At 34.1% G+C, this 20,338-nt stretch overlaps 1 protein-coding gene across 1 annotated transcript; it reads right to left on the bottom strand.

Moving 5' to 3' along the window:
• Positions 1 to 83: 83 nt before the first annotated feature.
• LOC106169600 (proteasome activator complex subunit 4) lies at positions 84 to 20,270 on the bottom strand. Its single transcript, XM_087003772.1, has 44 exons — positions 20,077 to 20,270; positions 19,020 to 19,160; positions 18,551 to 18,667; positions 18,324 to 18,368; positions 17,939 to 18,088; positions 17,654 to 17,717; positions 17,419 to 17,493; positions 17,070 to 17,189; positions 16,587 to 16,676; positions 16,132 to 16,190; positions 15,752 to 15,958; positions 15,320 to 15,506; positions 15,059 to 15,148; positions 14,733 to 14,797; positions 14,396 to 14,555; positions 13,357 to 13,455; positions 13,037 to 13,106; positions 12,782 to 12,849; positions 12,335 to 12,550; positions 11,947 to 12,101; positions 11,610 to 11,702; positions 11,279 to 11,337; positions 11,005 to 11,123; positions 10,440 to 10,538; positions 10,159 to 10,221; positions 9,819 to 9,914; positions 9,499 to 9,624; positions 8,970 to 9,164; positions 8,361 to 8,497; positions 8,063 to 8,116; positions 7,746 to 7,875; positions 7,345 to 7,589; positions 6,852 to 7,047; positions 6,511 to 6,675; positions 6,181 to 6,285; positions 5,840 to 5,931; positions 5,353 to 5,484; positions 4,778 to 4,959; positions 3,706 to 3,825; positions 3,450 to 3,526; positions 3,042 to 3,170; positions 2,479 to 2,631; positions 1,865 to 2,146; positions 84 to 1,349 (listed from the first exon to the last, which is right to left on the bottom strand). Exons 1-44 carry the CDS (start codon positions 20,268 to 20,270, stop codon positions 1,215 to 1,217), a joined length of 5,556 nt encoding a protein of 1,851 aa, XP_086859898.1. The 3' UTR covers positions 84 to 1,214.
• Positions 20,271 to 20,338: the final 68 nt, after the last annotated feature.

Genomic DNA, 20,338 nt, shown 5'->3' with positions numbered 1-20,338 from the left:
CCCCCCCCCCCAAAAAAAAATCCACCACTGAAAAATAACAAATTTCTGACTACTTTTATGCACATAACTCAACAACAACAAAATGAATATTTGTACGTTTTACTTTTTTCTTGTAAATTTGCCATCAAATCTTTTTCTAGTGTGTTAACTTGCTGTAAAATATCTATTACTGTTCGATTAACTTGATTAACAGACAATAAGCGCCATAATGGCAACTCCCAACAACATATAATAAAGCTTGGACTCCATTTTTTTGTCTCTTCTTCTATTCAAATAACATGGCTCAAAAACATCCATACCTTTCTGCCAACTTTAACAATAGGCTGTAAAGTCTGATTAATGTGTATAATAAACATTCAGAATTAAGACATACATGTTCTTCAATTAATTTTGAACACTTTCCTGTCTCTGGCACTCCTATTTTATCACGTCAGACTTTCACCATGGAGTGATTATATGAATATATTAAATGTTTAACAGATGTGCTTGATTGGATACCCTGGTCTTAATGAGGGTTGGTATAATATTAAAAAATTCTTACCAAGAATACAATGAGGGGTTTTCAAAAAATGTTATCTGCTGTTTCATATAAACAGCCAATTAAAACCAACACTGAAAAAAAAATCAGGTATGTTTCTACCTTAGTTAATTTATATAGAGTTCTCTTCAATAATAATAATGAAATTATTTCTTGGGTCAAATTCAGCTTATGCTAGTTAAACCTTTGCATTAATATTCATAACTTGCCATCTCATTGCATGAGATTATAAATTGAAGGTAACTAAAATCAATGACAAACAAAGATGATCGAAGACATCCTGTAATAAACTGTCTTTTAAAGAACTTAAAAGATTTTCTGTAAATTAATCCTTAAAAGCAGCCATTCTTCAAATACATATCATATTTTGTTTATTATGCATGGGTATGACATGTTATCAAGAGACCTACACAAGTCTTTCATACTGATCCATACATTATGGTTTTGTGCTATGAATGATGTGGTTATTTTTTACCTAAAATAAATAAATAAATAACAATATTGCTTAATGTTGGATTAAAGTATAACACCCTATTACACCCTTATTATACCTTGAATAACATGACCGATTGCCCAAATTTTCAATAAATTCATTGAATTAGTAATAATTTGTGTTTATAAAAAGTGATTATCATTGGTAGGTGGCAAACTGTTTTTTTTTTGTGTGTGTCCTGCCTCAAGCATAGTAATTGGGTGAAACCAGAAGATCAGTGAGTACCACAAGTTGGTCATCAGTGAACTTCTGCTTGTGGTCCATCCAGTTGTCATGGTGAGTTCTCCTGAAGTCTGAGAGAGTCTTCTTTACAGTCATCTGGGAAACAAAATATTTCTGTTTAATAAAACATGTTATGGCTGCAATAGAAATTTGCTTTAACCTACAATACAAATTTGAATTTATATGGGCAGAAAATTTTGTTGCAAGCAATTATAGGAGATTTATGTTGAAATAAGTTCATCTGTTTTGGCAAACTGTTGTAAGTTCTTATGTTTACACTTTCCACAAACACGTTGGAGACCTCCTATAGCACCATTGAGGCATTTTATTTGACTGATGGTATTCAATGAGCATTGAAATGTTTTAAGAAAGTAGGGGTTTGTTTGTTGAAAATTGTAGGAGTTTGTTTGTTGAAAATCAAAAGTATGAGACCTTGTAATGGGGATTATAATTTAATGACTTTGTTGAAAAAAATATGTTTAAACAACATTTTCTCAATATCATAATAAAAAGGGAGACCTGCACACCAACATACATATGTTTAACATGAGAGTAAACAATGAGACTGAAATCATGGTAAAAGTATAATGTTTTTTTCAGAGTTTACACACCTGAATTGGTTGTGGGTCATCCACATGGTCACTAAGGTCCATTAAAACCTGTGGCATGAATCCAGGAACATCATATGGATAGGCTTGTATACAAGCACTAAGTCCCAGAACTCCAGCATGGCGCTTTAGCAAGTTTTCCAAGGACAATGGCCCAGAGAGACGTCGCTTTTTCTTCAGTTTTGTACTACTAAGCTTCTCAAAATGCTGCAGCAAATCATGGTCTATCTCAAAGTATTTGCAGTGAAGAAATCCTCCTAATGTTACAGCAGCCATTTCTCGCACCTGGATATAAATAATATACATTTTGATCAAACATTCAACCTAGGAAATGCAAAACATTACTCTTTTTTTGATTAATCTAAATCTGCACTATTTAAAACAGTACTTGAGCTCAAAATTTAGAACAATTTAAGACATATAACAATTTATAGTAACTACAATGTCCTATTTCATCAGAAATGACCTATGATAATACAGTAGTCTTGAAGGAGGCAAGGCCAGCTAAGCACACCACACTTCATGTATCTGAAACACCTTTGGAATGAGTGAGGTGTTTGAAATTTCTTAGTGCATACATGCATCCACACACAAAAACACACTGTTAAAATTCTAACCTCTAGCTGATCATCACATAGCAAGTGCAGCACTAGTTCTTTCACATGTTCTTTATATTCAGGCTGTTGAAGATTGAACAGGTTGCTGAACACCATGACCTGTATGTACTGCAAGATGGCTGACCTGGCATGCCAAGACTTCAGACCAGACACCTAAAATAAAAGATGTTAAACAGGATTGATAGTTGAGCAACAATCAGGTACGGATCAGTCCTCACTGAAAAAGTAGGAAAATTGGCCAGGGGTCCAGGGTACACGATTCACAAGAAGGACCGAAATGACCCTGAACAAGTCAGAATTCTGACAAAAGTCGGAAAAGTCTCATCAGTGAACAATTGACAGAAAAAAGTGAAGCCAAGTCCTCTTTTAAAGAATTTTGCAACAAAAAAGAGACTTAAAACACCTCATCAAAAGTGTAATTTTTTTTTTCAATTTGCAATTTTACAGAATTAAATAAGATTTCTAAAGCCTGAAATTATTTTGAAGATTATTCAAAATATCTAAAATGGCATGATAAAGATGGGAGGACATAGCTTAAGGAGAGAAATGCTGTCTAGCCTTACCTCTTTAGCAATAGCTAAAGCTAAGCTTATGTCTTTAGGTGAGATATATGCCTGAGCCATACATGCTAAAGTGACACTGGTCTCTCGTTTGAGATCATCATCCCCAGTCACACTATTCAGAGGAGCAATCTAAAAAGTATATAAAATAAAACAAATACAAAATATTGCACATAATAATAATAATAACAAAAGACATATTATTTACATTTTGGAAAGAACTGTGGTATTTTATACCCATATAAATTTCATCTTTAATGTATTCACAGAAGTGAGATGATTGGTCCATATTTTCTTGACAGCATCCTTCATCATCACTCACTGTATAGCCAAATGTAGTAATTCATACAATATATCAATGATTCACAAATAGCATTTTCTATATACTTCTAAGTACTTTCAAGGCCTTACCACAGGCAAAAGTTTGAGCTGTTCTGGTGACTGGCAGTGAAACATACGACTCAAGTTCCCCTGGACATACTTCATTACTAAAAGATGAAAATTAATTTTAATACAGTAAGATCAGATTTTGTATTCACTCACATCAAAGATTCTAAAGCTGACATCTTTGTTCAATATGCATAATTGTCAGATATGCATTTAATCACAGTAATATGCCACAGACAGATGGGTCTTTTACTGCAGGGATTGGCATGAATGCCCTAACCTGTTTTACAGAGTTTGATGGCACTCTTCCTTGGATCATCAATATCTGCATCTTCTTTGACATGATTATTTGCCGCAGATTCATCATCCACTTCCATCTTTTCATCGGGCGTGACATCATCTGGAAAAATTATTGTAATTCAGTCTACTACATGCAAAAATATATCATATACCACAACAGGTGTGTCAATCTGCTCCAACATAGATATTGGGAGACTTGTGTTATCCTCCTTTTCATTCATAGAGAGTAGCATCTTTCATGGACAAGGTTGCTTCTTCCTTGAGTGTGTTTGTGCAAGTCTCAGATTTGCTCTCACTGTAAACACTTGTATCTACTGTCAGGGCATGTAGTTTATATTATTTTCTGTGTATATTTACTTTAAATTTATTGTAATACTTCTGTCATGCACTACAGGAAGATTTATATGCCAGGACATGTGGCCATTATTTATTGCGAAAGGTCACATATCAAACTGAGCAGTATACATCATAAAGTGCTGAAGAGTACTAGTACAAATATCTAAATTTTTAATCATTTCTTACATCTTATGCTGCATTTTGTACATAATAACTTAGCTCTATTGTCACAACATGAGTGTCCAGTGATTGCATTGGCAGCACAACTTGTTTTTAAATTACTATAGTTGTATGTTCTAATATACTTCTGAATCTGAATCTCATGGTTGGTTATATATATCATGATAGGTTGCTTTCAGGACTAAAGCTGAGAAAAGGCGTAAATTGTTATTGTTAGTGATTTTTTTTCATCTCTTATTTTGTTTTATAATAAACTATGGACCTAAACCTTGGGGTCACTCTGTGATTTCAGAGATAAGGGACAACTTGGACAAGTGATGAGCCCATAGCCACAGAGACTTACAATCACAAATCATATGTCTAACATACTTTATTTGGCCAACAAACAAAATGGACCATGAAAAACAACATGATTGAATGTTTAAGACAAATCAGATCACTGACCACCAAAGTAATACACTTCAACTGTTTAATTTATAACCCCCAAAACAAGTAATACCTCTCTACTCTGCTAAAGTCATCACAACTCTGTTTACCTGTTGCTTTGTCCACTTCCATCTTCTCTGTAGTTGCTATAGAGAGAGGTGGGCTATCTTCAACATCTTCTAGCACCTCAAGCTGTGGCAAGAAACCCTCTATGAATTCCTTCCTTTGTGGGCACCTTGTTGGCAGGCCATGTGGCACAGTATAGTCAGACACACTTATACTAGTGAGAACACTGAAAACATTCAAAATATTTATATATTTATCTTATAAACTACTTCAGCAAAGCTAACAAATGTACAGACAGCAAACAGAAAAATTTTAGTACTTCAATTCAATACAAACATTCCATTAAATATTGAATACTAAAACAGAAATTTCAATAACTCTGAGGATTTCAAAACACCACAAAATGTGCCAAAACTTCTTGGGGGAAAATAAACCAATCAAGCTGATATTAAAATTCAGTTTGTGTATTTAAAGAAATATAAAGTATATTCCATATAATCATCATCTGTGATTAGATGTCAAATATGCTTGAAATAGCCCTGTGACTGCATGCCATTTAACTGGTGCTATCACAGCAAACAACAGGAGAAAAAGAGAAACCCCTGCCCTTAAGACCCACCTTCCAATCCTATCTCGGACATTTTTGTAAGGGTGTTTCAGATGAGGGATGAGGTAGTTTATAAGTCTATGTAGCAACTCTGCAACACGCCATTCTTGTTGTGCCAATGCACCTTGAAGTACGTACAAACGACTGCAACAAAAAGTAAAGTATCCACAAAATGCAAACTTCAAATCACTTTTATTTTGAGCCTTTTTAAATTAGCATCTTTTCTTTATGACTAGGAGATTTCTCTTATTGTTTAATAGAAGTATATTTGAGAAGCACTGGCAAACTGAAATCTTTAAGTGGCTTTCATTCCTTTAATTTTCACCTTTTCACTAACTATTTGTCATTGTCTAACAGGCGTAGTAAGACATTTTGACAAGCCATACTGCATGCTCAAGTATTCCTGTAGAATAGGTATATTTTACCTTACAGGTGAAAGAAGGAAGGCCATTTTTTCATATTCAAAATGTATATCAAATTCAAGTAATTTACTACTGACCTTGCATCTCCAAAGGACCCTCCAGCACCACTTATTGGGCTCTCCATCAAAACCTCAAATAGCCAATGGAGTTTTCTCGGATCACGACTTTCCTGAAAGTTCAGAAGACAGCTACAAATACATATTCAAAAATGGAAAATTTACGAAAAATCTTAAATTCTAATACTGAAAAATATGCTTGCTTAAATTCATGAATTTCTTTATTCATGACCAAAACAATATTATTAGTAAAGTGCTGCAATTGCTTTCCATATATCTATACAAGCTAGATTCATACTTAGAAAATGCAAATATTAACACTATCTACACTTCTTAGTAATCAGTTTTGTATAATGACTTACTGATGCTGTAGCAAAACAAGTGCCCCAGTCAGTCACACTTTCTGTGGTCATGTTATTGATAGCAGTTCTTAAAACTGGAACCAACCATTCCCACATGGAAGATACCTATGAAACAACATGCAAAATCATATATGAAATAAATGTTCTGTCATTTATCATAATTTGTGTTTGATGGTGGTTCTGAAACACCAATCAAAACAATGTTTATTTTGAAGAATCTTTTCCGTACTAGTAACATTCTTGTTTAACAATAAGAATTCCATCTTTTCCAGTTTTTTTTGCTCTCAACTCTAAATGTGCAAACTAAGTCCAACTAAAAATTGACCTCACCTTGTCGAAAGTCCAGTGTTTGCTGCCTCTAATCAACCCAGAAATGATTTCAGCAGCACAGCGTTGGCTGCTGTCATGACCATCATGACTTGTATCAGCAACAAGCTTCTCAATGTGTGGTTTAAGATATGGCAGAAAGGCATCATCAAAATTCCTAAACAATCCCTGAAAGAGATTGAGAGAAAATATGGTATCTCATAAACTTCAAAACATCAATGAATTGACAATACATTTTCAAGCATGCCATACATTAAAACAGATGTGTAAATCCAGAGATGTTTCTTTCTAAAATATATAATTTATGTTCATATCTTATTTTGGAACACTAATCAAGTTCTTACCTTGAAAAGAGTATAATGTTTGGTAGAAAATTTATCCTTTCCTTTATTTTCTTCTAGAGATAGAAATCCCAGCATCTTGTCAACAAAGTCTTGTCTAGTAAAATGATCATATATGGGTTGCTCTTCAGGTTCCAACTCTTCTCTCTTTCTCCCTAACTTTGGCTGCTGTGAGTATGGAGCGTATACTTCCATATTTCTGGGAAAAAAAATGAAAAATTGCAGTAGATGTACAAAATAATACTGATTCATCTGTGGTGGCTACAAAATCTAGTAAAATTTTGATATAAATCCAATGTCAATTTCCAAAATAAACTTAAAGTTACAGTAATTATGAACTGAAACCATATTTTTTTAGGTTGCTTCATGTCATAGCCATACTCCTAAATAAAAAAATCTTAACTGTTATTCAAATAAGCATATCATGTAGTCCATACAAGAAATATTCAATGATATTAAAATAAAATAATAATAATAAAAAAACCTATGTACTCACTTTGGCCAGCAGTAGTATCCCCAATGTGTTTTGTCCACAAACACAGTCTTCTCCCACTTGTCCAGCGTATCTGGACGAGTGTCTGACCGATACTGCAGCCATGCATTATCCAGTCTGCTATCTCCTGGCAAAGAATGCCCATTGCTAGGCTGTTCACAGCCACTAACAGCAAAGGGATCTATTACCATGCGCGGATGCTTTCTCTTCTGTTGCTTCAGAATGGAAGACACTGCACCCAAAGAAAGCTGGAACAGAATTCAAATCTATTATACCAGGATGAATAGCTCAGCTCACAAAAAACAACAAAAACTTGATACTGAAAACCAATTTTAGAAAGCATGATCTTCTGGTGATGTAAGTCAGAGTTGTATTATTCTTGGTTGAAGTTTTGAATGTTATACCTTTCTAATCAACAACGTCTCACTGGCCATGTTCTTGACAAAGAGGTTGACAGCACTTTGAGGCAACTTGGCATCATGCCTGATGATGAGGGCTAAAAGCTCCATTGCAATCTGGTAAAATTTCCATCGCCTGTAAAAAGTAATTTTTATATGTAAAATTAACACACATCAAGTTTACAGAATAGACTTTCGGCCATATCATAGTTAATTAATATAAGCTTCAAATAAGATATCAATGTCAACCTACTAGTTTTTAGCCAACATGTTTAGTTTTTCATCTACACCAGAACAAAGGCAAAGTTTGTTTCAGTACTTACAATGTACCTCCCTCTACAAGTTCAACCAGGGTATTGACCAGTTTATAGTATTGCCTAAAAAGAGAAACAATTTGAATTACTAAGCATTTTTTGTAAAATATTCTACAAGAGATATCGTTATGTCTTACATAATGGTGTTTTTTTGGATTAATACCTCAAGTCCTGCATTTTTCACTTCCTGCATTGCTCTCATCTCAGTTAAGCATTACCAGATAGAAAATAACACCCATTCATTTCATTACAAATACATCAAATGTCAGTAAAAAAATCCACAGACTGCAAACTATCAGCAGCTTACTGTGTATAGCAGCTATTCCTCTCCTCTTGCTGTTCTAGTCCATGCTTCATCTCCTCTGAGTTGGCTGGAGGCAGTACTGGCTTTGGTAACTGGGTGCTCCAGGGCAACTGGGCAACTTCTAAACAATGGGGAGGTACCTGGGGGAATAAAAGGACTGATTTATATTTTTGGCAAGATTTATAATTACTAAGATTTTATTCCGTACTCTATGTAGGATGTATTATGTAAATCTTTTTTTATCTTTGATTCATATTAAATACATATATAAATAGATATACATACACATACATAAGGGATCATGATGACACATGCACATAACATTAGTACCAGTCTGAGAGTGTAAAGTATTATATCATAAAGTTGTCTTGTTCAAATAAAAATTGTTAAACTTGTGTCTTAATACTCCAGAAAGCTAGCTATATCAAAAGATATTTAAAAATGAACACTGAAATGATAATAACTGATAAACACTGAACACAACGTTCCTGGTGCCCTTTCTCAGCCATTAAAAGTATATTTTACTGAGCTCAAGCATTACAGCTATCTAGTTAAAAGAACTTATTACCATAGCTTAAAAGAGTTACTTGTAATTGCAATGAACACTTTTACCTGTATGTTAACAGATACAGTGGTGAGGTGTTTGTGGACTTTGTCAGCTATATCATCGATGAGCTTCAGTATAGATGGTTTCTCAGAGTGCTGAGCCTGGACCAAGACTGGCCATATCTGGTTCAAAATCTCCCAGCTTCTCTTGGTGGCAAGGCACCTCTTGTCCACTGTCCCCAGCACCAGGTATAGACCACCCTGGAGTTTTGAAAGAATTAAATGATAAGATCAAGTGTACTTTAGTGGAAATTTGAATCCCTGCTATAGTCAAAGAAGCCATTTGTCTACATTGCAATAATATAGTCAGTGGCATGTCATTCCACATGCTATGGGGTTGGCACAGACATAAAATCTGAAGACCTTAACATTTTTTCTTACAAGTGATTCAGACCAGAGATGATAACAATGTTATTACAAGGTGATATAGATAGTACTTAGGTTTTTGCCCAGTGACAACTAGATTATATATCCTGGTATCTTAATTAATTCACATTTGCCTCATTTCAATCAATTTGGGACTTAAAATACCCACCTTGAACTGATGGTGCTCCATTGTGGGATCCTTGAGATATTTTAGGATGTCAGACAAGAACAGCTTGTACGAGTAGGTAAACAAATTGAAGCCTTTGGTAATTGCTGCTTGTGCCTTCTGTCTTACCTATATGAAGTCCAAGTATAAAACATTATGTATGTCTAGTGTGATCTTAGTCATATATCCATCAAAAAACTAATAAATTAAATAAATGTTATGATGTAATCTTAAAATGAATTTTCGAATGGGAAACATTTTCTAACTTTTATCTTGTTTTTTCAATAGCCTCTACATGTAAATTACAGGGTATCATGTCTCACCTCTCTGTATCTACTAACAGACAGTGTCAGTAAATCATCAAAGATTTCTTTGTGAAGATCCGTAAATGTTTTGTCCACACGATTCAGCATGCGCCACTGCAAAACAACATCAACATTTGATAAAACAGAGAGTAGAATGGCAACACTTAACTCTAGAAGTTTAAAGAGTGGATTTTTTATCAAAAATAACAAAAAGATGCCATCAAATCAAGAAGTGAGTTTTAAACACTGCAAGCATTACATAACAATATATTGAGATAACACTATATAAAAAGAGTGAAGACAGAATGTAAAAATCAGATTTGTGAAATAAATGGCCTTAATTGATAAGTAAACTAACCTCATGTTGCAACTGCAGTCTGTCCACTAGCACTGCTCTCAGATGTTGTTTTTTCCCTTGAAGCTAAAATATACATTTTCAAAAAGAATGTTTTGAATGAAAGACTTTTTATGCTTATTATTTTCCAAAATACATTTCTCACCAATTTAACTTGTTTCATCTGTTAGCTTATGTTTCAAAATCATCCAAAGGAATATGACATCAAAATATCCAAACATGCAAAACATCAATGCATATTTTGCATTCCTAGAATTTAAAACATGATAATTCTGTCTGCATACCTTGTTCCCCATTGCTTTCTTCACAATATGGAAGCTCCTCCATCTTGCTTCAAATTCTTCTTTCCATTCCCCATTGTAAAACAGCAACAAGTTGTAGATCTGGAAAATAAGAATCATCATTTCAATTACACTACATTATCATCAATACCACTAACTGGACTTTTTAACCGACAACTCAATTGAAATATTATTAGCCTTTTTCTAATAATTGCATTTTATAGTTATATTCTATACATTATTCATTGTGACCTGCACTTGCTTCATGTTCCAAAACTTTCTGTCTGTCTGTCTGTCTGGTGCCATGGTCAATTCAACCCTCGGCGACTTTTAATGGCAGTTTCAGTGTCCAATTTCTTGCTGCATCCCATACTTTTATTTGTGTGTTCATTCCTGTGTGTTCATTCCTGTTTTTCTTTAATTGATTTAGAAATAGGAGCCTTTGTCTGCCTCTAGTTTTCTTCCCAGGAATCTTTCTTTAAAAACTTTTAAAAATCATTACCTCCATAATATTATGAGACAAAAAAAGATATTGGAAACTAGCACTAAGATTATATATGCACATTACCTGTATAATATGAAATAAACTTTTGGTATCATCTTCATGGCTAGATAAAATATGAGCCAGTACCCTTTTTACTGTTCTAAGGATGAGTGGCCGAACTTCTTCCCCATTCAGTTTCACAACTATATAAAAAAAAAAGATTCTGAAGTGAATAATTTAATAAAGTTTTATCAATAACTATCTAATAAATCTTGTAAATACTTTAACATATACAAATACCTAATATATCATATATAAGTATTTAATCATCTATGGTAAAGTCTAGTAATAAACCCACCCTGATTTTCAAATCCACATATGTGTTTGAATCTGCGTAATGGCACTTCAGATTCAGCCCTGAAAAAATATGTGTCAGTGAAAAGTACTTTTCTTCCAAAATTAAAACTTTTTTTAATATTAAATCTGTTGATACTTCTCAATTTTTCTTAATTTAAATACATAAATCATTGTACCAGCCACAGCTTTATGTTCTGAAAAAGTGAAATGCCGTCAAAACATTTCAACCCAATTATTTAATAATTGTCAAAAATAAAGTGGAAAACATCAGCTAATGAAATGCAATTCAATACATATTTTTTTAGGATTTTCAGTTTCAAGTCCATACTTACAGCTGAATGGGTTCTCCTAAAAGAGGAGAAAACACACTTCCAGCACCAGATATAGTCTCTTGAACAATTCCAAGACTGCAAATCACTTCTTGCCTGAAAAACACATAACACTTACTGCAACAATTGCAATCATATTTCTGTTATGACAAGAACTTCGAAGTCAAATTAAATAAAAATTGTACATTGTAAACTTTTTCACCAGTTCTAGTGCACATGGTTTATTATCTAGAATTATCAAAGGGTAGATTTTCCCCTACCTGTTCAGTTAAAACAGAATCCTACATCAAAACTTAATATTTTTCACTATTCAATATTACACATTTTTTATGATTCATACCTGTCCATTTTCTGTCCATTACAGAACTGCTCCAGTTTGTGTAGCTCTGGAAGTAGACAGTCTTCCAGTAGTTGCTTGGCAAACTCCATTTCCTCCTCAGAGGGGACATGCCATTCCACTCCCATGTTGTCAAGATCACCAGGTTTGGCCCAATCCTGAAATTGGGATAAAAGTTTTTCTTTCTCTCTCCTTTTTTTCTGTCTTTTCACACTATGTGAATGTGAATGTATCAACCTGTTTTATTTAGGGAATCTTAGGTGCAATGATGGTTGGCACAAAGTCTGGTAATGAAGGTAATAGTTTTTTATTCTGAAAACTGAATCAAATTTGTCTGTTTTAATCTCTCTCTCTCAAGCTTACTTCCAAATCAATTACATGTTATCATTACCCTAATAGGCAAATATTCAGCCAGAGGAGCATCCCAATCTTTTGTCACACTTCTGTAGTCCACAGTGTAAATGAGGGTCAGTGCTTTCAAGAGGTGGGTCAACAGATTTCTGGCCAATTCATAGCCAGGTTTAGACGTCAAGTGAAGACTTTTCTTCAGTATGTGTAGAAGATCTTCTTTAAATGGTAAAAAAGCTTTTCCATCGCACCGAACAACCTGGAATGTTTTTTTTTAACATGGTCAAGTTTTATTAAAAATTCATAAACATATAAAAATGGTACTTTTTATTGGCAAATAATATCACCATTAAAATTCAAGGGATGAAAATGAGGGACTTGTCTAAACTAGCAACCTTATAGCTTATAATTATTTCAATAAAGGATAGTGAAACATCTTAGTTGTGAAGTGCTGAATTCTAAAAGGAACAAATTATCTAAAAATTGATACCTCTGATAATAATTGCAGATTAAAGAGCAAAGAGTCATCTAAATGCTCTTCTTTCTGAACATCATCACCTAGAATTAATTTTAAGAAACATGAGTTAGTCAAGTTATACAAGCTTAACATGTCACAAGAAAGGAGTTTCAGCTTCTCATTATGATTTTCAATAATCTAAAATTTTAGCTAAGTAATGATTAAAATTTTTAGCTCTAAATACCTCATTTGATTAATATTTTACTATAAAGTTTGCTTTTGACTTACTCTCTGTTAGCTCCTTGATGTTCCTACAGAAAAAGGGCACAAACTTCTTCAAAGTCTTCACTGGACTTGCCTGTAAATATAAAACACTTCCAAAACTAACCTTTGTGTACACAAAATATTTGATTTCTTTTTCAGACCAGAGTTCTTTATAAATTCAATCACTTTAAATTCAAGTTCTTAAATATGTATTTCTAACATTTGTATCTTTTCTACATAATAACATTCATGTCAAAACAGATTTTTTTGACAAAAATCATAAATTTGGCGGCATATTCTTAAACAATTTGTCCATGATAAAACATGGAAGACCTTCCACTCACCCTAGCTGCTGATCTTATCAAGTCTGCAACAAATCTCCCAGCCAAACGGATCTCACACAGACTAGAGCTCACATAATTGAACAGCTTATGGAGAACTGACTGTAACAAAAATAAAACAGGACATCAACATATTTTGCAAGCTGAAATCATTTACATAACAGATCCCTTAAGAGATGTAAGATGTTTCTGCATATACAAATCTTCATACAGAACTCTTTTTCCTACCCTGAGTGTCAGAGCAACGTAAAAGCTAGCTTGCTAAATATACCTTGTGGCGGAGTCGCTTTTACTAACTCTGAAGACCAGCGGCCATGAAAGTTTTCCATCAATCAAATAGAACTGCTCCGCAGTGAAAATGCAGTTGAATGTCATCAGACCAAAATAAAACGTAAAACAAATTTAATTCTGCTTTATTTAATTTTATTTGCTGTATTTAAGATGTAAAATGAAAAAATAAATAATATTCTTCGGAAAGAAAAGATATATCCAATGTTTTTGTATTTTTTGCTTATCAAAGAACATTTAGTCCTGAGATATACACGTGCACAATACATGTGCTTGTTGTGTGCCAAATTTGACAGCTACAATGTATGCCCGATACCACTATAAGGGCTGCGCAATGGCTACACGAAAATAAGTTTTTACAGCAGAATGTTGCTTGTATTGTGGCACTGACCTTCGACTGCAAGATATTTACAATTCAAACTTCTAACTCCGCGTCAGGCACTTTAATTGCTTCTTGTCTCGCCTGCACGAGACTTTAGCGCAAGGCGGGAAAGGCAGCTCCAGGCGGCCAAACCTGTGACGTACGAGACTTATGACTTCCAAATATGGATCCAGGCGGACACAGCTGTGACGTGTGACTTCCAAATATGGAAGCGCCCCAGGCAGAATTTTGAAGAAGAACGCCCCCCCGAGTTGCCACTGTTCGCTAGAGCCTGGTATTGCTACTATGGGTTATATATGAAATCAAGATCGAGCTGGCAATACCGGAATCTAGAACCTAGGGTACTTTTTCCACGTAGGGAGATGAACTTACATCAAATATTGGCCCTGAGCACTGTTGAAACACTGCATTGACAGTAGAAAACATGCCAACTTTGATCATCAGTTCCTGGGGATTCAGGCGCACTTCTGACAAACTCCCAGTCCTGGAACTGCTGACCTCTGTAGTGTTCATCTCAATCACTGCAAAGGCCCTAAAATTAAAAACAGAAGTGTTTTCCAAAGGCTTGTTAAACAATTGAAAATGTTATCAGAACAGGATTCTCACTTTAAAGTATAATATTTGAAATTACACACACGAACATTCAGAAAACTATCAAAAGCCTTCACATCATTGTGCTTTTTACTTGATATGTTTCTGCTTTTATCACCTGTCTAAGAACTGTAGTACCACATCTTCAAACTGGGCAGTGGCAGAGCAAAGCTCCATTTCATTCTAAAACAGTAAAAAGATTCAAAGTCATGAAAGTATAATGTCAAAATAAAATACTCTGATAGACACCTGACACAGAGTAGATATATGGAAAGATTTTGAAAACACACAACCTCCCTTCTATATGCCAAAAACCTCTTTCTTGTCACAACTGCAACTGACAAAAAATAACTTTGAAATTAGAGCAAATTACTATACGATGCCAATTATTCTCCCTCTAGAAATCCTGGCTGAAAATACAAATCTGCAATATCTTTTTCCTACCTCATCTAAATCCTGTCTTTGCTGTGAAGCCCCTGAGCAGTCCACAAAGGGAACCATTGCAGTAAATGTAGAAAGAAGTTGAAAAGTCACCTGCAAAAAAAAAAAAAAAAATGCAAAGTAAAAATGTTTTTCTCTGTAACTTTTTAACATTCTTTTTAGCACATGTCTACAATCTCAAATATTAAAGCTTCTATATCTTATCTTAAAAACTTATTTAGTTGTTTTCAGTTACCAGTACACACTCATGGTCTGTGATCTTACCAGACTTTTCTTGAAATCATTAGGGTCAATGCCTGGCAGACTGAGATTCAGGATGGGCAACAAGTGGTTCCTGCCGTCAGGGTACCACTTGGTATTGGACAGCATGGAGCGGGCCACTGCATTCAAACAGTTCATACATGCAGTCAGGCGGTGGGGCTCTGTCAGTGTTTCTAAAGATGGATATAACCTGGAAATATTAAAGATGTCATTATTAACATTAATATTTTTTGGTATGTTTGAACTGTTAAAGTCGAACCCACAAGTATCCTATGAACAGACATGCTTGGCCACCATAAACCGCTAACAACTTTTTAAACTATAGGCCATACTTGATATATTATCCTTGATGAAAAATGTCCTATGGTCAATATCTCATAGCATTAATGAAATAAAAAATATCAAAATAGATCTTATGATAGGGGATCAACTTACTGCTCCAACAAAGAAGGTATAATGAGTTCTGGTCTTAGAAGAGCAAGATTGTGCATGGCAGCAGCTGAGTCAGAGCTCCCATATTTACTGAACATTGCCAGGAACACTATATCCTTCATACTCTTGACAAATCTGGTGATCTGTTCATCTGTCAGTCGGTGGGACTCAAGTGCCAGTGGCTCCCAAGATGGCTTCTTGTGCCTCTCCCTGCAGAGAGATTAAATCATTTTTATATGTAATAAACACACAGACTGACAACGATCTATTACTGAAATCCCATACTCACTTGTATTTTTCTCTTTATCATTACCTAGCACACAAGTACTGATTCAACCTTATCAACCTTTCTTGCACTTTGCACTTGGCCATGTATACCTTACCTATGCACCCTCTTCACCACTGCCAGTGGAAGTTTAGACAGAAATGACATCAGCTTCAGCTGCAAGAGTAAATCACAATTTAGCAAACCTTAAAACCAGATTATTACTTAAACACATAATGAACCCTAGATGTTAATATAGCAAAAAATTAACTCAAAACTTTAGAGTTTGCAAATGGGGTTTATAGATAATGATTTTCTCAACAGTTTTGGATAAGGTATATCTTGGTGATAAAGATAAAACAGCCAAAATTTCCAATAAAATTTTTTTTTTGCAACATAAAAGACTTGCATACATTGTATGCCTCTTTAAAACACAAAAAATATCAAAAAGAAAAATCTTAAGATCCATTATAACAAAATTATCAGAACCAAAGAAGGGCATTCTTCGGGCAATGAAACCCAAGTGGCACACACTGTTTTATTTTGTAATAAGTCCTGTCACTTGCTACTCACTGTCCACTTCCCATGGTTAGAGGGATGATAGAAGGTCTCGATGGCTCTAAACAACTTCTCTAGATGATCCTGTACAGTACTGTCACCTCCCTAAATACCATGGCAAAATTGTTAATTAAAAATATGACACAAGAAGAGTATTCTTCAGAATCATTAAGAAATCATAATTTTATATAAATATTACACGTATTCTTCAGAATCATTAAGAAATCATAATTTTATATAAAAATTACACTAAATCACCCAAGTAGATTAAAATCTTTTAGTCTGTCACTCAATGTGCAAAACAAATAAACTGTTTGTAAAATAGGTTTTTCATCCACTCTTGAAAAAATTTAATTATCTCCCGAGACACTTCATATGCCCTTTTGATAGGCAATTAGTCCCAACAAAAAGCATATGTATTTATAAACAATTAAGTTGTTCTTGCTACAAAAACCTATACTGATGTTTAAAAAAAGTTTCACAGCGACATGTACCTACCATTAGATATGATATCCAGATTGTGACAACTGACAGGTCATAGTGATTGTGGGGTCTACTGGCCTGAACTGCAGCTGTACCAACATTCAGATCAAAGCTACGCAGAAAGCGGGTCATTATCTAAAAGCAAGTAAAAACACGAGATCAAAAAACACCAAGACAAATGAAATTGAAGTCAATCTAAACTTTTCCAACAAAAAATGTTTAGTCTTAATCACAACAATTCTGAACTATAGGAACTATGGTTTCAGTAGATCAAAAATATTGCAACAGGTTTAAGCCAAAAAATATCTTAAGATGATTTGCACATTTTTTAAACCAGCTAGCCAAATCACCAACCATCACTAACCTTGGGCAAGTATGGGTTCCAGTCTACATATCCAGTGTTATGAATGGCTAGTCTGGCAAACAGCACAACCAAATTCTGAAACAAAGGAATTATGAGAGAGAACAGTTTCATTAGCTCTGTATGTATCAATTCAATATATATATATATATATAGTGAATAACTTCTACAATATACGTAACCATTTATAATATTCAAAGTGCATTAAAAGTACTGTTCACTAGATAACATTACTTACTGCTTCCCATGATGGGGAATTATGAGCAGAGTCATATAAATTCATGAATTCTTCAAACCACAGCCTGAAATGACAAGGTAATTATGCACTCTGGTGATACAATTTCAAGCACATTGTCAGACTAATGCTTTGTTACGGAAATGTAGATAGCCATGATGGTGTAATACCTTACTTCACTGCTACTTGAAGAGGATTAACACACATCTAGGACTGAAACATTAATGATCTTATAATGAACTGTATTCAGGTATGTCTGGTTTTGAGCATATATGTGTAAAATAATACCTGAAGCCTTTGTCATGGTGCTCTGGGGGCAGCATGGTTGGTAGAAACAACTCAAAATATTTCATTGCCTTCCCCATGGTAGTGTCAAATGGACACATTAAAGGGCGCCACTCCTCTAACATTTCTTGTGTCGATTCCACAGAAAAATACCTGAGAAGGACAGATAATAATGAGAAAAGGGACCTTATCTTTTGCATAAAATCAATATCACTGTACATTTACTAAGGATATTTTGTATTAACCTACAGTATAAACATGGTCTATCTATATCGTGCAGGAAAGTTTCTCTGATTAAAAAGAAAATCATTTCAGGTGTTCTCTGATCATTCTGTTACAACACTTAGTGTAACAAATCTTTCTAGATATAAATTGAGAAAATACTTACGGCCGAGCCATCCTAACAACACTTTTGATGTGTGATTCAATGGTCCTATAAAATAAGAACATTTGATTAGTGTCAATAATGCAAGATACAGTGTGAATATAACTTATGTTTATTGATCACCTAAATGATTTTAAGCCACAATCATTTTCAGATAAACCTGAAATGCAATCCAATTTTTAATTATTTAGAATTATTACAAGAAATTTTAACTCTAACATCCAACTTACGGAGGAAACAGAGCCAGACCATGAGGCTCATATGTAGAATAAAACACTTCCTCTGCCAGTTTATAGAGAGGTTTCCAAGGTAATTCCAAATCTTCTCTGGACAGCAACTCCTTTTTCCTACATAACAATTCCATAGGTTGTACTAATGTCTCTTTAAGATACCAGCTTCACCAGTAATAGTAACAGGGCAAAATGAATATACGTACAAGTATTTTTAAAAAATCAGCTATGCATTAATAATCACACGCCAAAGAAAAACACTATCTTTTCATGAATCTATATAGTTTATGATTATGCTCAATCTCATTGAATGGCAAGTAATAACGATTCTCTTATACATCCTCTTTGACAATATTACATGCTTTACAGTGCATTATGTATAACTGGTTTTTCAAATAAAAACAGAAATCCCATGTTTGAGTGCATACTTGAAAAGGCACATTTGAACTTCACAACAATGTATACTAACTTCAAAAGTGAGATGAACAAAGTTGAAAATTTCTGCACTAATGACAACTCAAGATCTGGTATTGTAATCATCTCAAATAGAATCTTCACGAAGCATATGTGGTCCTCCTTGGAAAACTTTAAACCGTGGCATCTTATGTATCTGGAAAAGTGATAACATGTATTGAAAAACAATTATGTTCTGGAATAATTCAACAGTAAACATGTTACATTAACAGCTGCAGCAACATGACACTGCATAAATCAGAATAAACTAAACATACTGTTACCTTTTTAATCTATTAATGCTCCATTTAAGAAAAAACTTGTGAACAAACAATCCCGTTTATTCTTATTTCAGATAAAGGTATTTATTTCCATTAATCAGGGGGAATTTGGGCTGACATATTTTGCTCATCAAAATATGCTTCATCATTACAAGTGAGTCAGCAATGCCAATAAATTAAATATATATCATTATATATCAGTATAAGCATGGAAAAGATAAAATCTAGATAAGCAAGATAAGAAGAAAATGAAAATGTAAAATCCGCTTATATTTCAAAGAAAAACCAAAAGATATAATCAGTGGTTGGGATACTAGTTTATTTGGGGGGTGGGGGGGGATCAATAAATAAAAATGATAAGTTGTAAAAAAAAAAACATTTTAAAATATTTATCAGGCTTCAATGGCACTAGCACTACCATTGTAAAGAAAATACTTTCCAAGCAATGAAAGTGGGATATAGTAATAATATTACATATTAGGACACATACGTTACATGCTTTACAGTGCATTATGTCTAACTGGTTTTTCAAATAAAAACAGAAATCCCATGTTTGAGTGCATACTTGAAAAGGCACATTTGAACTTCACAACAATGTATACTAACTTCAAAAGTGAGATGAACAAAGTTGAAAATTTCTGCACTAATGACAACTAAATGTAATTTTAAGTTACAGTTACATAACTAATAACTTCTCACTGACCAAATGAATCAATTAACCTATGAATTAACAGAAATAAACTGTATATAGCCAAATAAACTATAATAATAACATTCGGATTTTCAACTCACTTGGTCAGTTGGCTAACCCAGTGTACTACACCAACTTTCACATCACACAGCTGGATGCTGCGGCTCAGATGGGTTTTGATTTCCGCGAGTTGTTCAACTGACTCTTGGTCAAGTCCTTCAGCGTACGGCAGTAACTTATTGTAGACATCCTCTCGTTGGGGTTTAAACCCCAGTCTCTCTTCCCATTCGTCCATCTTTAAGCAATAAGTGCAAACTCTAGATTTGACTGACGAAATGCATGACTCTGCTTATCCCGTGGTGG

Source organism: Lingula anatina, chromosome 2 (assembly GCF_051362555.1).
Source record: "Lingula anatina isolate TDL-2025a chromosome 2, LinAna3.0, whole genome shotgun sequence".
In the NCBI taxonomy this organism is placed as follows: domain Eukaryota; kingdom Metazoa; phylum Brachiopoda; class Lingulata; order Lingulida; family Lingulidae; genus Lingula; species Lingula anatina.
This window is presented reverse-complemented; position numbering and strand designations above follow the sequence as displayed.